This window comes from Micromys minutus (genome assembly GCF_963924665.1).
Source record: "Micromys minutus genome assembly, chromosome: 16".
NCBI lineage: Eukaryota > Metazoa > Chordata > Mammalia > Rodentia > Muridae > Micromys > Micromys minutus.
In genome coordinates this window covers 32856971-32873404 of record NC_137985.1, presented here as the reverse complement: position 1 = coordinate 32873404, position 16434 = coordinate 32856971, and the positions used below count along the sequence as shown (strand labels likewise).

The following is a 16434-nucleotide window of genomic DNA, read 5'->3' as shown; positions in this document are numbered from 1 at the left end:
AACCCAGATGTCCTTCAGAAGATGAATGGATACAAAAATTGTGGTACATATACACAATGGAATACTACTCAGCCCCCAGAATCAATGACTTAACCAAATTCTTAAGAAAATGGCTGCCTCTAGAGAATATCATCATGAGTGAGATAACCCAGTAACAAAAGAACAGACATAATATGCAATCACTGATAGTGGGATGCTAACCCCATAGGCTTGCACTCCCCCAGAAACAACTCACAGACTGTATGAAGTCCTAGAAATAAAGAAAACAAAACAAAACAAAAAAATATTTACAAAACAAGAAAACTTTAACTATTTCCATGTTACATTTTGTTTTACAAGTACTTTAGCTCATTGTAACTATTAAGTTTTCAAGGCATACAACCAAACCTTGAAGAAATCAAGTACTGACTAAAAATTATATTCATATAGTTTTTTATAAAAATTATGTTAAAATCTGAAAAAATTACTGACAAAAAAGTATAATTTTAAGCAAAAAATGTTTAAAATCTGTACATTTATCTTTGTTTTGTAAAATAAAGTTATTTAAAAAAAAGAAAATCAACTTGAAACAAATTTATGAACAAAAAAACCCATTCATTCTAGGTCAGGTACAAGGTTTTCACTATGATAAAACAAGGAGAGTCATATGAAATTATTGCTTTTAAGTTATAATAGGCTTACACAATGAAACATAGCTTTGAAATTACTTTCAACATACTTCTGTAATTCCCTTTTGTGTAACATTATTTTATTTGTCAAATGCTTTCTGAATATCTACTGAGGTGAACATGTTTTTCTTTTTTATCCTGTGAGTTTGTTCGTATAGTGTATTACATTGATGGAGTTCCATATATTCAACAGTCCTGGCATCTTCAGGATGAAGCCTATTTGATCACGATTGATGATTGTTCTGGAGTGTTCTTGAATTTGATTTGCCAGAATTTTATTGTGTGTTTTTGTATCTATATTCATAATGGAAAATGGTCTGAATATTTCTTTTGTTGTTGGGTCATTGTGTGGTTTAGGTATAAAAGTAATTGTGGTTTTATAGAAGCAATTCTATAGGGTTTCTTATGATTCTATTTTTTTGGAATTGTTTGAAGAGTATTGGTAATGAATTAGTATTCTGATCTAAACTGATCTAAATCCTTCTGGTCCTGGGCTTTTTTTTTTTTTTTTTTTTTTTTTTTTGGTTATGAGTTACTTTAATTCCTATAGGGTTTACGGGACTTCTTCAATGATTTATCTTATTTTTTGAAAAATAAACAAGATAATTTAAATTATTAGCCAAACTAGCCATAGGGCACAGAAACAGTATCTAAATTAACAAAATCATAACTGAAAATGGAGACTTAACAATAAAAACTGAGGAAATTCAAACAAGTCATCAGATCCTATTTCTAAAATTTATACTCAACAAAACTGGAAATTATGCACAATTTTCTAGACAGATACCAGTTACCAAATTTAAATCAGGATCAGATAAGACTATCTATAAAAATTTATACATTAACAATAACACATAATTTATGACACAAAAAACCCAATTGTTATTTCTTAGTTATTTAATGATAATAGAGGAGAGTAAGTCATAATTTACTTTAATCAAAACAAGTCATATCAATAAGTAATATTTCAGCAGATATCAGTAAAGTCCAGTGAGTAAACTACTCTCTGAATTTTTAGAGATTGTCATCTATAAAAAACAGAACTGGCAGGTTAAAATATAAACACTAAGTACATATAAACAGGTTTTATTTATCTTTTATCCTGAGAAAAGCAAATAAAAAATGATACAATAAAATATATAAAATTAAAATAAATCTGAAATCAAAATTTGGCTTTAAAAATAGAACAAATGTTATTCTTATCAATAAGTATAATATATTAATAAGTATAATAATCTCATACTAACATTATGGAACTAAAAGTATCTTTATAAAATATTTTACATGAAATGATAGAAATGCCAATTGCTTCTCCACTGTGAAACTGAAAATCACTAATTTTCTATGAAAAGAGGTCAAAAGAATACACTGTGAAATAGCTAGATATGTGTCATTTTGATTGCAGCAAGAGTTACAAAGTTATAAATGTGTCAAAGTAAAGAATATGCATCTTAAATGTGTGTAACTTCATGTACTTCAGCTTCTTTTAGATAAATTAGCAAATGATGATGATTTTCTAAGTTAAAATGAACACCTAGTCATATAAAATTACTATAGGCATTTTATTAGTGTTTTTTCAAATTTGTAAATTAATCTTGAAAAATAGTGTCTTTAAATATTGAGTATTAAGATTTTCACTTACTCAAGTCTACATTTGTATCTCTTGAAAGAATCTATAATTGTTCCTTCAAATAAATTCTTTATTCTTTTTGTTCAGTACATGCACATACATTCTGTCATCTCTGCTTTGCTTTACACTGGGTTTTTGTCTTGTAGCTAGTAACATTTCTTACTGAATGCTGCATGTTATTAATATCTCAATACCATACTAAAATCCTGGGTGAATTATATCATTGATTCTCCAGGGATATGAGGGTAAGCTATTATATTTTTTGCTATAAATATAATTATCTCCCTTCTTTGCTCATTCTTATGTTCCCAAGGAATTCATTATATCACAGATAATTGAGCAAAAATTGACAGTTAATAATAAATCGATGTGGGCTGGGTACAAGCTTCCTTGACCTTGCTTTAGTAAAAGAAGTTATTGACTAATGAGAATCCAGACCAAATGGAAATCAATGATCTTGAATGTTTTGAATCAAAAAGAAAAAAAAAATGTTTAATCACACCGAGCAGAATTTGCAGTCTGAAACTGTTTCTCATTTCTGTAACTGTTATTTAATGTGTTTCTTTTGATTTTCTTGTGTTCTTGTCCTCTGAAACATTAATTGATGTGATCAAAATCCACTTTAATGCTAATACATGATCAATATTAGTGAGCACCCACTTCTTACATGGAAAGTTTTCTTTTGAAAAAAATAAAATTAGTATTTTAGTAGTTTCATAAGTGTGCATTATGCATTTTGTTTGCATTTTGATTTTATATAATCCCTGCCACTTCATCTTTTTTATTTTGTCTGTCCTCTTTTCCCTATTAATCCCATTTCACATTTTCTGCACATATTCCTGTCTCCTGATTATTGCCATGAGAATCTGTGTCCTTGGGGTTAGAAGTATGTGTTAGCATCCAGTGGACACTGTCATGATACAACTGCAGATAGTTGCTTTCCAGGTCCCAGGATCCATCACTAGTATATAGTGATGGAAATTATTACTAATTATTATCTAAATAGCTATAAGTCAGAACTTCTTTCTAAATATTTATGTTTATACCCATAGGCAAAAGCTAGTATCAAAACTAAAGCATAGAAGTTTTCTTTTAAACTGAACAATTGTAAATAACTACTCATGGCTAAGAGACTGAAAACAATGATAGATAAGGCCTGAAGCCTAAGCTAGTCATTTGTAGTACTATCTCTTTTAGGGATTAAAAATAACATTACACGAGGGGAAAGGAAGAAATGTAAGAGCTAGAAGATGGGGGAAAGGCAATAGAATTATATTTTCTGAAGATTACAGAGTGATTGTAATGATGACTTAAAGAAGCTGTGTCTGCCTACTTATAAGAAACTTTACTCAAACTTATTCATGAATCATGAAAGGGTTCATGAGACCAAACCCCTCTGCTGAACTACAGATATAGAAAGATTCCAGTAAACAAATATAAATATTAGAAAAGACATGAGCTAAGAAAACATCTAAATAATCATTTCATTTGTACAACAAAAATATCAGTTTTCCTGTCAAAACACAATTAAATTCTTTACAAAATCCTTTCCATTTTATTGCAAAAAGTATAACAATGATATATGGTACAGCACTTTGTAAAATATATAATATTGGATGTAACACATTGATATGGTACTTATTGAAAATACAGGATAGTTGGAGGCTTAATCTCAGCACCAGAAACAGATATGCTGTATATTTAAAAATATAAAAGTGAAAATATAGAACATATTATCATTAGAACAACTCCTCCTCCCTTCCATCATTTGTCAAAAGTAAGATTTACCTCTCTACTAAGAATTTCCCCAATGCTTTCTTCACATCCTTGTTTCTCAAACTATATATTAATGGGTTCAGCATGGGGATCAATGTGGTATAGAACACAGAAGACACCTTCTCTTGCTCCAGAGAGTTGCTTGAAGAAGGCTTGAAATACATGAAGGTGATAGACCCAAAGAAGATCCCCACAGCCATGAGATGAGAGCTGCAGGTTCCAAATGCTTTAGACCTGCCCTTTGATGACCTGATGTGAAGGATGCTGCAGAAGATGAAGACATAGGAGATGGCAACAGCTAGGGTAGGCACCAAGGTGTTGAGCCCTCCAATGATAAATAGGAGAAGCTCATTGAGATGTGTGTTAGAACAGGAGATATTGAGCAGGGGAAGAACATCACAGAAGTAATGGCTTATGATGTGTGATTTACAGAAGCTCAGATTCATCATAGCACTTGTGTGTGCCACAGCAGACATAAGGCCAAGGATCAAGGCAACCAACACTAGCAGTAAGCAAAATCTAGAGGACATGATCACATTATACAGCAATGGTCGGCAGATGGCCACATAGCGATCATATGCCATGGCAGTCAGGAGGTAACCCTCAGTGACCACAAAGATTACAAAGAAAAAAAGCTGGGCCATGCACTCTGAATAGGTAATGAAATTTTTCTTCCCAAGGAAGTTTACCAGCATTTTGGGTGTAATGACGGTGGAATAGCAGAGATCAACAAAGGACAAGCTGCTGAGGAAGTAGTACATAGGAGTGTGCAGCAGTGGGCTGACTGTGATGAGCAGGATCATGCCCAGGTTCCCCACTGCTGTCATCACATAGATTCCCAGGAATAGAAGGAAGAGGGGCAGCAGGAGCTCAGGCTGCTGTGTTAATCCAACCAAGATGAACACAACTGCTGCAGAGTGATTCCCAGATTCCATTCTTTGAAGATTTCTGTGGAAATAGAAAATAAGTATTTAATTTAAGGTAACACTACAATGAATATACCTTTTCCACTATGAAATTAAAATTACATTTTAGAAACCTGATATTTCTCTTTGAAATGAAACCAAAGCTTCAAAGCGACATTAGAAAAGTGTCAATAATTATTTTTATCTCCTGTCCAGAAACATCTAATATATTTCATTTCCTAAGCTTCCAAGGAAATGGAGCCCCAAGGCGTGGAGAGGTCTGGTGACGGAGAATCCTTTTGGAGATGGAGAGGGGAGGTATGGAATGTGGAATAGACAGATGGTGGATTAGGAGGGGAGTAAATACTGAACGGTTAAAAGAGATTAAAGAATATATTTTTTGAAAAAAGGTTTTTGTTCCAAAATATAATTTTCTACCTATAGGGGTATTTTTTTCACAAAGGCAATTTTTGTTTAAAAGTGAATAGTAGAAAATTTTTGTGTTTGCTCATGCATTCTGCAACACACCTCAAAGAGCTGAAAATAAATTGTTGTGGCTTCAAGGTCAATTTTAGCTATGTATGATTCTATATCCACCTTGGTTTTGTTGTTAAACCTTGTCTCAAAAACACAGATTGAGTAATGTGAACAAACAAAAGCAAAAATATTTTTCAATGAAATATATCAAGTATGAATGGAAAGGGGAAAAGGTTGTGCAACATCCTCACACTGTTTTTCCACTTTCTCTACAAAACACCCCAAAACATGAAAAGGCCACACCTTAGTCCTTCTACATTGAAAATAGAATTTTGTTTTTAATCTCCACATTGAGGGAAGGTAAAGATGTACATGTCTAAATACCATTGAGTCATTCCATCACTCAAAAAAAAAAAAAAAAAACAAAAAACAAAACAAAACAAAACAAAACAAAAAAAAAAAAAAACTTTTCCTAACCAAGATAATCACCCAACACCTGGAGATTTTCCTCCTATTCAACCATTCTCAAATGTCACTTAGTACACATATCATACGTTAAAAAGCTATTACTTGTAAAACCCCTAAAAACAATAGACAACTATTACAATACTGGAACATTTGCTACTTACTATGATATAAAGAATTCATTATGATACATTTAATCCATCTGGTAGTGAATGTCCATAAATATTTAATGTTTGATCTGTACAAATAAAAGCCTGTGCAACATATATTTTGCAAAAAAGATGACAATAGATTGGTCCATCACTTTTAAGTATAAAATACTTTTTTCATGGAGAAATGTTAGGTGGCAGTGTATGTTGTCAGAGTACAATTATTTGTACATTTAAGAAATGACTGCTGGAGATATTGAATACTCTCCTCCTCCCCCTTCTTCTTCCTCTCCCCTTTCCTCACATTGTGACGCTGAATTCTTTAAATTTTGAATGGTTATATACTTCTGATAAAGAAATAGAGATTAGGACAATTTTAGAGTAGACTCAGAACTCAAGTTCAGTGTATATGGTTCCAGAACAATCCTTTTACATGCTTTATACAAGAAATAGTTAATATTTTACAGATATTGTCATCTCACTGACAACAAACCTGAGAGGATGGGATATTGTCAGGGTAAGACAAATTATTTGTAAAATGAACAGTCCCAGTTTCTAAAGCTTTCCAGGAAAGCAGTTGTAGATGATGTGCAAGAGAGGCTGGGATCTCCTTGAAGGAGCAACCTGAGAGTGTAGCTCATCCTAGAATGTCTTAAAACAGCAAGAAACTAATTTCTAAAATGAGTTATTTATCTCAGAATTTCATCTAACTTGCAGAAAATCATGCAAAGATTGTGAACAGACTTAGCATCAATAAAAACTTCATTTAGAAAGCTGAGCTCATTGCTTGTCAGTTTGATATTTTGAGCAAATCATTTTATTAATGGGTTTTAATGTGAAATGAGGACGATAATACAACTACCTAAGCATCCTTATGACCAAGAATGACATGAATCTAATTATTCCATATATAAACCAAAAATTAATATTCAATATACATTTAAAGTAGAGTCATACAATGTGAAGATGTGAAAATATATCAACTTGGAATGAGGACTCCAGATATGTGTATTTTTTTTTCTTTATCCAAAACTCTTTGCCTAGTTGTGAGTGACAAAAATATATTAATGTTTGAGAATATTTGGCTTTTATGCATTTCCTAACTTTTGTAATTTACACTGATGTAAGAAGTACTGAGCACTTTTCTTGTGAGAGAAATTGTGACATTGACTCAATCCTGTAGGATGTACTCTGTTTAGTGCTTCTGAGGCCAGAAGGAAACAAGGGAGGGGTACATGCAGAGAAAAGAATAATGATATATCTCCTCATGGTCTGAAATGATCACTTCAAGATAAACAAGAGAGCAGGAATTTCAGTTTAACAAGAGATGATATATTTAAGATTGGTTCTTCCTTTCTTATTTGTTCCTTCCTTCCTCCCATCCATCCTTCCTTTCTTCCTTCATTCTTTCCTTCCTTCTTCCCTACCTCCTTCCATCTCCCCCTACTCTTTCTTTTGGAGATGTGTATGTACAGAAATGTACACTATACTGAGTCCTAGTAAATCCATATATGAAAATGTTTGAGAGAATCAGTTGCCTCAGAGACAGTGATTCCCATTTAGGTTCTTTGTACCCCCACTGATTTATTTGGAAATCATTCAATTCTAATGTATCACCCGGTCAATAAAATTGTAACAGCAAAAGATGACATAAAAAAACAGAAATATATGAGTCCCTGGAAAGAATACTGAAATAAATACTCCCAGATAGAACAGTTGCATATGAGTGAAAATTATTGTTATGCCAGCTGTCCCTATGATATATCATATTTTAATAAGTGAAACAGGGAACTTACCTAGGTTCTGCACAAGCAGCGACAATCTTATAAATTTCTTGGTTTCTTTTTCATGTACTAGATAATTATTATGATGTTCACAGAAATGTGTCCTACTTTCTCACACACTTTGTGTTAAGGGCTATATTAACGTTTTGGGTTCAAGTTAATTATCATTATTTATATAATCGAAAAACTATCAGCATCCTAAAACAGATCACCTTTAGCTTCCCAAGACCTATAACCATGAGTGTGTTGTGATATAGAACTTTTATGTGACACTTCTGAGACTTGGGATTTATTAGGAATACAAAACACTCATAATCTCATAAATCCCCAGTAGTCCTCAGCATTTTAGAAGCGCCTCCAAAAATGTCTTCCGGGCCTCCTGTTACCATTTGTCCCAAGAGTAATGATAATAATTGGAAAGAAAAAAAATCTTATATTTTCACAAATCATCTATCAGGATACAAAATTGAGTCATATGACAGTTTCTGGGTTTTGCCTAAGATTTTACTGATTTTTTTTTTTTAATACAGAAGGAAATTTATTTGTTTATTTATTGTCTTTGAATAAGTTAAAGCAAGAGACAGAAACAAACAAACAACTGGCAGGGACCAAATAGAGATGCCTCCTCAGGAAATATTTTAGTCATCTAGACACAGCTAAGCATGTTTACAGCTAGCCATTGGACTGAATTTGGGGACTCCAATGAGGGTGCTAAAGAAATGACCTTAGAGCTGATAGGAGTTGCAATCTCATGGGAAGAACAACATTATCAACCAACCAAACCGTCTAAAACTGCCATGGATTAAAACACCAAACTTTGTGCACACATTGAGACCTATTCATCCAGTGCCATATGTAGCTGAAGATAGCAGTGTCTGGCATCAATGTGAGAAGAGGCTTTTGTCTAAGGAGAGCATATTTTCCCAATGTAAAGGAAAGCTATGACAATGGGGTAGAGAGAGTGATTAGAAGGGAGTCCACCTTTGTGAATGCAAATGGAGGGGGGCTGAATAGGAACAGGAGATGGGGGTAAGGGATAACATGTCAAATAGAAATATAGAGTATCTAATAAATGGAAAAAAGGAGAGAGAGAGAGAGAGAAAGAGAGAGAGAGAGAGAGAGAGAGAGAGAGAGAGAGAGAGAGAGAGAGAGAGAGAGAGAGAGAGAGAGACTTTGAACTGTGTTTGGGCCTTTGAGAGAAGTGACATATTTATGAGGAGGAACTAAACAAGATCTCAGGCACTCAGCAACTCATTACCATGTGATTGAGTCAGACACATGCATCCTTTCCCTAGACTCTAGCTCAGATACTCTTCACTCTTGCAGATGTTCTTTCAACTGTATATTCAGAGATTTGTCACCACAAAATTAGATTCTTCCAATTACATCCTTCTCTCATGTTTTGATATATTTGTTTGTTTGTTTGTTTGTTTGGTTTTTTGGGGTAGAATATTTCTTGTAGCCCAAGGACTTAAATATGCAGTTCTCATTGTCATCCATGCTTGGGATATACCTGAACCCAACTACTATGGTTCTCTTGAATTTTTTTTTCATTTGCTGAAATGTATTTATTTCAACATATTTTACCCTGATCAGCATTTCCCCTGCCTCTAATTCTCTCAGTTTATTCTCATGTCCCTTCCTTCTAGGTTCAAAAGATTTTGATCATTAGAAAACAAACAGTTTTCTAAAAGATAATAATAAAATAAAATAAGATCAAACAAAAACTGACACTCAGACTAAAAAAAAGCAATAAGAATGAACCAAGCCCAAGAAAAAGCACAAAAAACAGACACATAGACACATGTGTTTGTAATTTTAAAAATCTTATAAAACCAGTAAAATGGAAGACATAATTCATATGCCAACGAATACTAGAAGATATATATATATATGTATGTGTGAGTGTGTGTGTGTATGTATGTATGTATTTATATATATATATATATATATATATATATATATATATATATATATATATATATATATATATATATATATATATATATATATATATATATATATATCTGACATACTATGAGACGAGAAATCCCCAAAGATGCCATTGAGTTCATTTTCCATTGGCAATCTCCTTTTCAACATTCAGTCTACCCTGAATCTTAGTTCATTTACCCATTGAGAATCCCCCCCAAAAAAAAAACAAATTTTTATTTGTAAGTAGTTATCAATAGGAGCTAGTTCTTGGTTTGGGATGGTGGTATGTGTCCACTTTCAGCTCTTGGACAGTATCTATTGCTAACTCCTATAGGCTCTAGCATGGTGCCATAGTCTCTAGGAATTTATATATGAGCCAACCACATTGATTTATGGGACCTCTCTATTTAGACTTCTCCCTTGCCCTTGCTCTTATACCCTTTCTCTGCATCCTTGTATACTTCTGGAATGTTTTCTTAATATGGTGTTTTAGTAAATCTAAAGAGGCATTTTACATATCACCTTTTTCTATGGGTACCTTGGTAGAATCCTCAGTCTTCTTATTTCTAAAAAAAAAATCTTATTAAATTTAAACATATAGTACATATACTTTTTCATTATAAATATAATGTGATGATGTCAAACTGCAGCATACATGACTCAAGTTAATCATTAGGAAGCTGAAAAGCAACAGATAATTAGAAGAAAATGTGAAGTATTATTCAAAGGAAAGCATTTTGGTCAGTAATAAATTCAGGATATCTCAATGTAAGAGATATAGGTGAAGAAGGTGTTTTTGTTTTGAGCACATTATGAGTTTTTCCACACATATTTTTTATTTCTTTGCTGTTATCTTGTATAAACAGTGACAAGTCTTCAACAACTTCAGCTCTTCTTGCCTAGACACAGTGTACATAAGGATGTGGAATGCAAATGGAGTTACTCATCATAATTAACTAATGATAAATTGCTAAAGCATTGCATTGAACATAGTTTCGATTTATTTTAGAGTTGTTGTAATGATTTGCATAAATATGAAGGCTGAAATTAAGAGAAGCTAGTTAAGTTACAAATCCAGACAGATATTTAAAATTAATTTTACTTTGCACACAGTGATATTTGGACTCTACTTCTCTAAGATGTTATAAGAGAGGAGATTCAAATCATTCTTACATTCTCGCAGCTGCTGGCATGCCTTGCTGTCTGGTTCTACCTTGTGGCCATAATGAGACAATTATGTTTATGAAATAGTTCATGTGGTCAACATTCAGGAAGATTTTTCTTCAAACATAATGTTATCTTTAGTGTAGAATCAATGATAGTTTTATTATAATAATAACATTTAAGTATTTATACACTTCCACAAATTTATATTACTCTTAAATATTTGCAGAGATTACAGTATCTATCACAAAACTATATTGTTTGATAATTCACAAAACTGTATCAGATATTCTCATACATATAATAATCATATCTTAAAAGGTGACACTATTTTCTCTGGGGGAAAGTAAGCATGCAAAGAACCTCTGACAATGTCTCATATTTCATTTATTCTTTCTCTTAATTTGTTAGGATGACTGACTGCCCCCAATCAATTTTTTCAATGCATTCTTTACATCCTTGTTCCGCAGACTGTATATGAGGGGATTTAGCATTGGAATCACTGTCGTGTAGAACACAGAGGACACTTTCTCCTGTTCCATATTATTGCTGGAAGGTGGCTTGAAATACATGAAAGTTATAGACCCAAAGAAGATCCCCACAGCCATAATATGAGAACTACAGGTTCCAAAGGCTTTGGAGCGCCCTTCATTGGAACGGATACGAAGAATGCTTGTTAGAATGAAAGCATAAGAGATAATTACAGCCAGTGTAGGTGCTAGGGTATTAATTCCACCAATAATAAACAGCAGTACCTCATTGATATGGGTGCTGGAGCAAGACAGAGTCAATAAGGGTAGAATATCACAAAAATAGTGGCTGACAATATGAGACCCACAAAAGGACAACATTGTCATACGGGTTGTATGGACAGTAGCCCCAAAGAACCCCAGTGAGTATACCACCACCATCATTATGGTACAGACCCTGCTGGACATGACAATGTTATAAAGCAGTGGACTACAGATGGCAACATAGCGGTCATAGGCCATGGCTGTCAGCAGGTAACCTTCTGCAATGACAAAAATGAGGAAGAAGTAGAGTTGAGTCATGCACTCCAAGAAGGAGATCGTGTTCTTCTCACATACAAAGTTCACCAACATCTTTGGGGTAATGACAGAGGAATAGCAGAGGTCAATGAAGGATAAATGACTGAGAAAATAATACATTGGAGAGTGAAGCTGGGAGCTAATGGAGATTAAGAGGATCATGCCCAAGTTCCCCACCACTGTTACCACATAGATTACCAGAAACAAGAGGAACAGTGGGAGCTGAAGCTCTGGGCGCTTTGTTAGTCCTTCAAGGATAAAGTCAATCACTGAAGAATGGTTCATAGTAGTCATTTCTTATAAAATATTATCTATAAGGAAAAGGGAATGAGATGATTGATTTTGACTATTATATTTGGATTTTATTTTGATGATTCCACCTCTGAAAATATAATTTCCCCTACTTATTTTTCTACTCCATAGACCTTTTCAAAAACTAATTCTATTAGTTTTTGAAATTATAATATGATGACATGAATCCCTTTTCATTTCTTCCCTCAAAGCTCTCCCATATACTTCTCTTTGCTCTGCTTCAAAATCACTAACATTTTCATTATTGTTACATGCATACACGTATATGTGTATGTGTATGCAGTCTTATTGCAATCTCTCAGTCTATATCATGTTACTTGTATGCAAATTTCTCTCAGTCTATATCATGTTACTTGTATGCAAATTTAGGAGATGACCTTTGACACTGAATAAAAATTATTGTGCTCTTCACTAGGGAAGAGTATGTCACCTACTTCAAGCATTTCTTAGTTGTCTATAATTCTTTGTACAGGGTTGATGCCCCATGGGCTTTGAAAGCTTATGGACAAAGAGTAAATTTAAATTCTTGCTTGCACCTCACCTTATTAACTGCTTCACTTAAGCCATGTCTTGTCATTTTGTTCATAAAACTTAACTTTGTAAGAACTGTATATTAAATGTAAGCACAAACTCAGACTTAATTATGTTTGTATAATAAAAATAAATAAACTACTTACCATTTTCCCTTGAGAACCTGTCGAAGGAACCACCAGCTTTATGAAATTGTAGTTTGCAATATGACCCAGATAATCTAAAGTAGTCCCTTTCAACTTCTCTGGGCATTATGAGTCAACATTCCAGTTTCAATATCTCAGAGTACAGGCATTTAAATAATAGAAATTCTCAGTTTAAATGAAAGGATATGATAGTGGTTCAATTCACCTTAGATTTGCAATCATTTACATATCTTCTTGGAATAGAATGGGTTAGGATATTCTCATGCTAAGTATGTATGAAAGAAGAAAGAGAAATGCAGTGCACAATCTGGCCATAGAAAATAGCTGATAATACCCATGAAATACAAATTCCAGTTGACTTCCAGGTGTTATACCTGAACCACCAATAAGTCAGTGTTTTCTCCAGGGATTTCCTTTTCTCGTACCATTTGAAGCTAATGTCTTACTAATATTTCTTTTAATACTCCAAAATCACTTTTTTTGTGGTTTATTTAGTGTTTCTTAAATCCAAGCAGAGTTGAAATATATGCTTCTTAAAAAAGGAACTTCTGCTCACACCCGACGACTCTGAGGCATAAAACAGGGCTTGACCCATCTGACACCCCAACAAGTGGAGAACCAGAAACACAGACCAGATACAAGGGAAAGGTAAGAACATATCACTGACAACAAAATGGCAAAAGGAAAGAGAAAGAGTATATCCCGAGGGAACCAAGACAATCTAGCAACACCAGAGCCCAGCTCTCCCATAACAGCAAACATCGGAACTCCAAACACTCCAGAAAAAGAAGACACAGACCTGAAATCATGCTTCGAGACGCTGATAGAATTACTTAAACAAGAAAGGGAGGAAAAGCAAAAAGATTCAGAAGCTTTTAAAGAAGAAACAAGAAAAACACTCAAAGAACTCAAAGAACTAGAGGAAAACAGAACCAAAGAAATAAAGGAATGGAAGAGGGAAATTAAAACAGAGATTGACACAATAAAGAAAACACTAAAAGAGATAACCCTAGAGTCAGAACACCAAAAAAAGAAATCAGGAGTCACAGAAGCAAGCATTTCCAATAGATTACAAGAGATCGAAGAGAGAATCTCGGGGGCAGAAGACAACATTGCAAACATAGACAAAACAGCCAGAGAAGATGCAAAAAACAAAAAGCTCCTAACCCAAAATGTCCAGGAAATCCAAGACACAATGAGAAGACTGACCCTAAGGATAATAGGAATAGAAGAGGGAGAAGAGTATCAACTAAGGGGCACAGTAAATATCTTCAACAAAATCATAGAAGAAAACTTCCCTACCCTCAAGAATGAGATGACCATGAGCATAAAAGAAGCCTTCAGAACTCCAAATAGGTTGGACCAGAAAAGAAATACCTCCTGACACATAATAGTAAAAAGATCAAGCGCCCAAAGTAAAGAAAGAATACTAAAAGCAGTAAGGGAAAACGGTCAGGTAACATATAAAGGCAGACCAATCAGACTCACACCCGATTTCTCAACAGAGACTGTGAAAGCTATAAGAGCCTGGACAGACATCATGCAGACCCTAAGAGAGCACAAGTGCCAGCCCAAGCTGCTATACCCAGCAAAACTATCAATCCCATCAATGGAGAGATGAAGATATTTCCAGACAAATCAAAATTCACAAAATATCTGACCACAAACCCAGCACTACAACGAATTATAGGTGGAAAACCCAATACAATGAGAGAAAATACAGCCTAGTAAGAAAAAGAAAACTCCTGAACAAGAAAACTAAAAGAAGAAAAAAACACATACACAACTCAACCCAAAAAAGCAATAATGGCAGGAAACAGAAACAACTATTCCTTGATATCTATTAACATAAATGGTCTCAACTCCCCAATATAGAGAAATAGACTATCAGACTGGATATATAAACAAAATCCAGCCTTTTGCTGCATACAGGAAACTCATCTCAGAGACAAAGACAGACACTATTTCAGAGTAAAAGGGTGGGAAAAAAACTTCCAAGCAAACAGCTCCAAGAAGCAAGCTGGAGTGGCCTCTAATATCGAATAAAGTAAATTTCCAACCAAAAGTTATCAAAAGAGATAAGGAAGGACACTTTTTACTCATTACCGGGGAAATCTGTCCGGAGGAACTCTCAATCCCTAACATATATGCTCCAAATAAAAAAATCACCCACATTCATAAAAGAAACCCTACTAAAGCTCAAAAAATACATTTCACCCCACACAATAATAGTGGGAGACTTTAATACCCCACTCTCACCAATGGACAGATCAGGGAAACAGAAACTGAACAAAAACACTGCAAAACTAGCAGAGACTTTGAACCAACAAGAATTAATAGATATATACAGAACATACTATCCCAAAGTAAAAGAATATACCTTTTTCTTACCACCCCATGGCACCTTCTCGAAAATTGAACACATAATTGGACACAGAACGAGCCTCCATCGATATAAGAAGATTGAAATACTCCCATGCATCCTCTCAGATCACCGTGGTCTATGGCTGGTCTTTAACAACAACAAAGACAACAAAAAGCCCACATACACATGGAAACTAAACAATGCTCTGTTAAGGATAGCAGGGCCAAAGAAGAAATAAAGAAAGAAATTAAGGAATTTCTAGAATTCAACGAAAACGAAAACACAACATACCCAAACCTATGGGATGCAATGAAAGCAGTATTGAGAGAAAAACTCATAACCCTAAGTGCTTCCAAAAAGAAACTGGAGAGAGCTCACATCAGCAACCTGACAGCACAGCTAAAAGCCCTAGAACAAAAGGAAGCAGATATACCCAAAAAGAGTAGACAGCAAGAAATAATCAAAATTAGGGCAGAAATAGACCAAATAGAAACAAAAAGAACCATTGAAAAAATCAACAAAAAAAGAGTTGGTTCTTTGAGAAAATCAACAAGATTGATAAACCCCTAGCCAGACTAACTAGAGGGCAAAGAGAGAGTATCCAAATTAACAAAATCAGAAAGGAAAGTGGAGACATAACAACTGAAACTGAGGAAATTCAAGAAATCATCAGATCCTACTACAAAAACTTATACTCCACAAATTTGGAAAATCTGGAGGAAATGGATGAATTTCTAGACAGATACAATGTCCCAAAGTTAAACCAAGACCTAGTAAACCATCTAAATAACTCTATAACACCTAAAGAAATAGAAGAAGTCATCAAAAGCCTCCCAACCAAAAAAATCCCAGGTCCAGACATGTTCAGTGCAGAATTTTATCAGACTTTTATTGAGGATATAACACCAATACTCGACAAACTATTCCAAAAGATAGAATCAGATGGAATATTACCCAACTCATTTTTTGAGGCTACAATAACCCTTGTACCTAAACCACACAAAGACCCTACAAGGAAAGAGAACTTCAGACCAATCTCACTTATGAACATTGATACAAAAATACTCAACAAAATCCT

At 34.0% G+C, this 16434-nt stretch overlaps 2 protein-coding genes across 2 annotated transcripts; both read right to left on the bottom strand.

Moving 5' to 3' along the window:
- Positions 1 to 4082: 4082 nt before the first annotated feature.
- On the bottom strand, positions 4083 to 5009 carry LOC308431141 (olfactory receptor 8D1-like; the record flags this gene model as incomplete). Its single annotated transcript, XM_080930501.1, has 1 exon — positions 4083 to 5009. One exon carries the CDS (start codon positions 5007 to 5009, stop codon positions 4083 to 4085), a length of 927 nt encoding a protein of 308 aa, XP_080786627.1.
- Positions 5010 to 11360: 6351 nt separating this feature from the next.
- LOC308431107 (olfactory receptor 8D2-like) lies at positions 11361 to 12296 on the bottom strand (the record flags this gene model as incomplete). Its single annotated transcript, XM_080930471.1, has 1 exon — positions 11361 to 12296. One exon carries the CDS (start codon positions 12294 to 12296, stop codon positions 11361 to 11363), a length of 936 nt encoding a protein of 311 aa, XP_080786597.1.
- Between the last annotated feature and the right edge of the window lie 4138 nt (positions 12297 to 16434).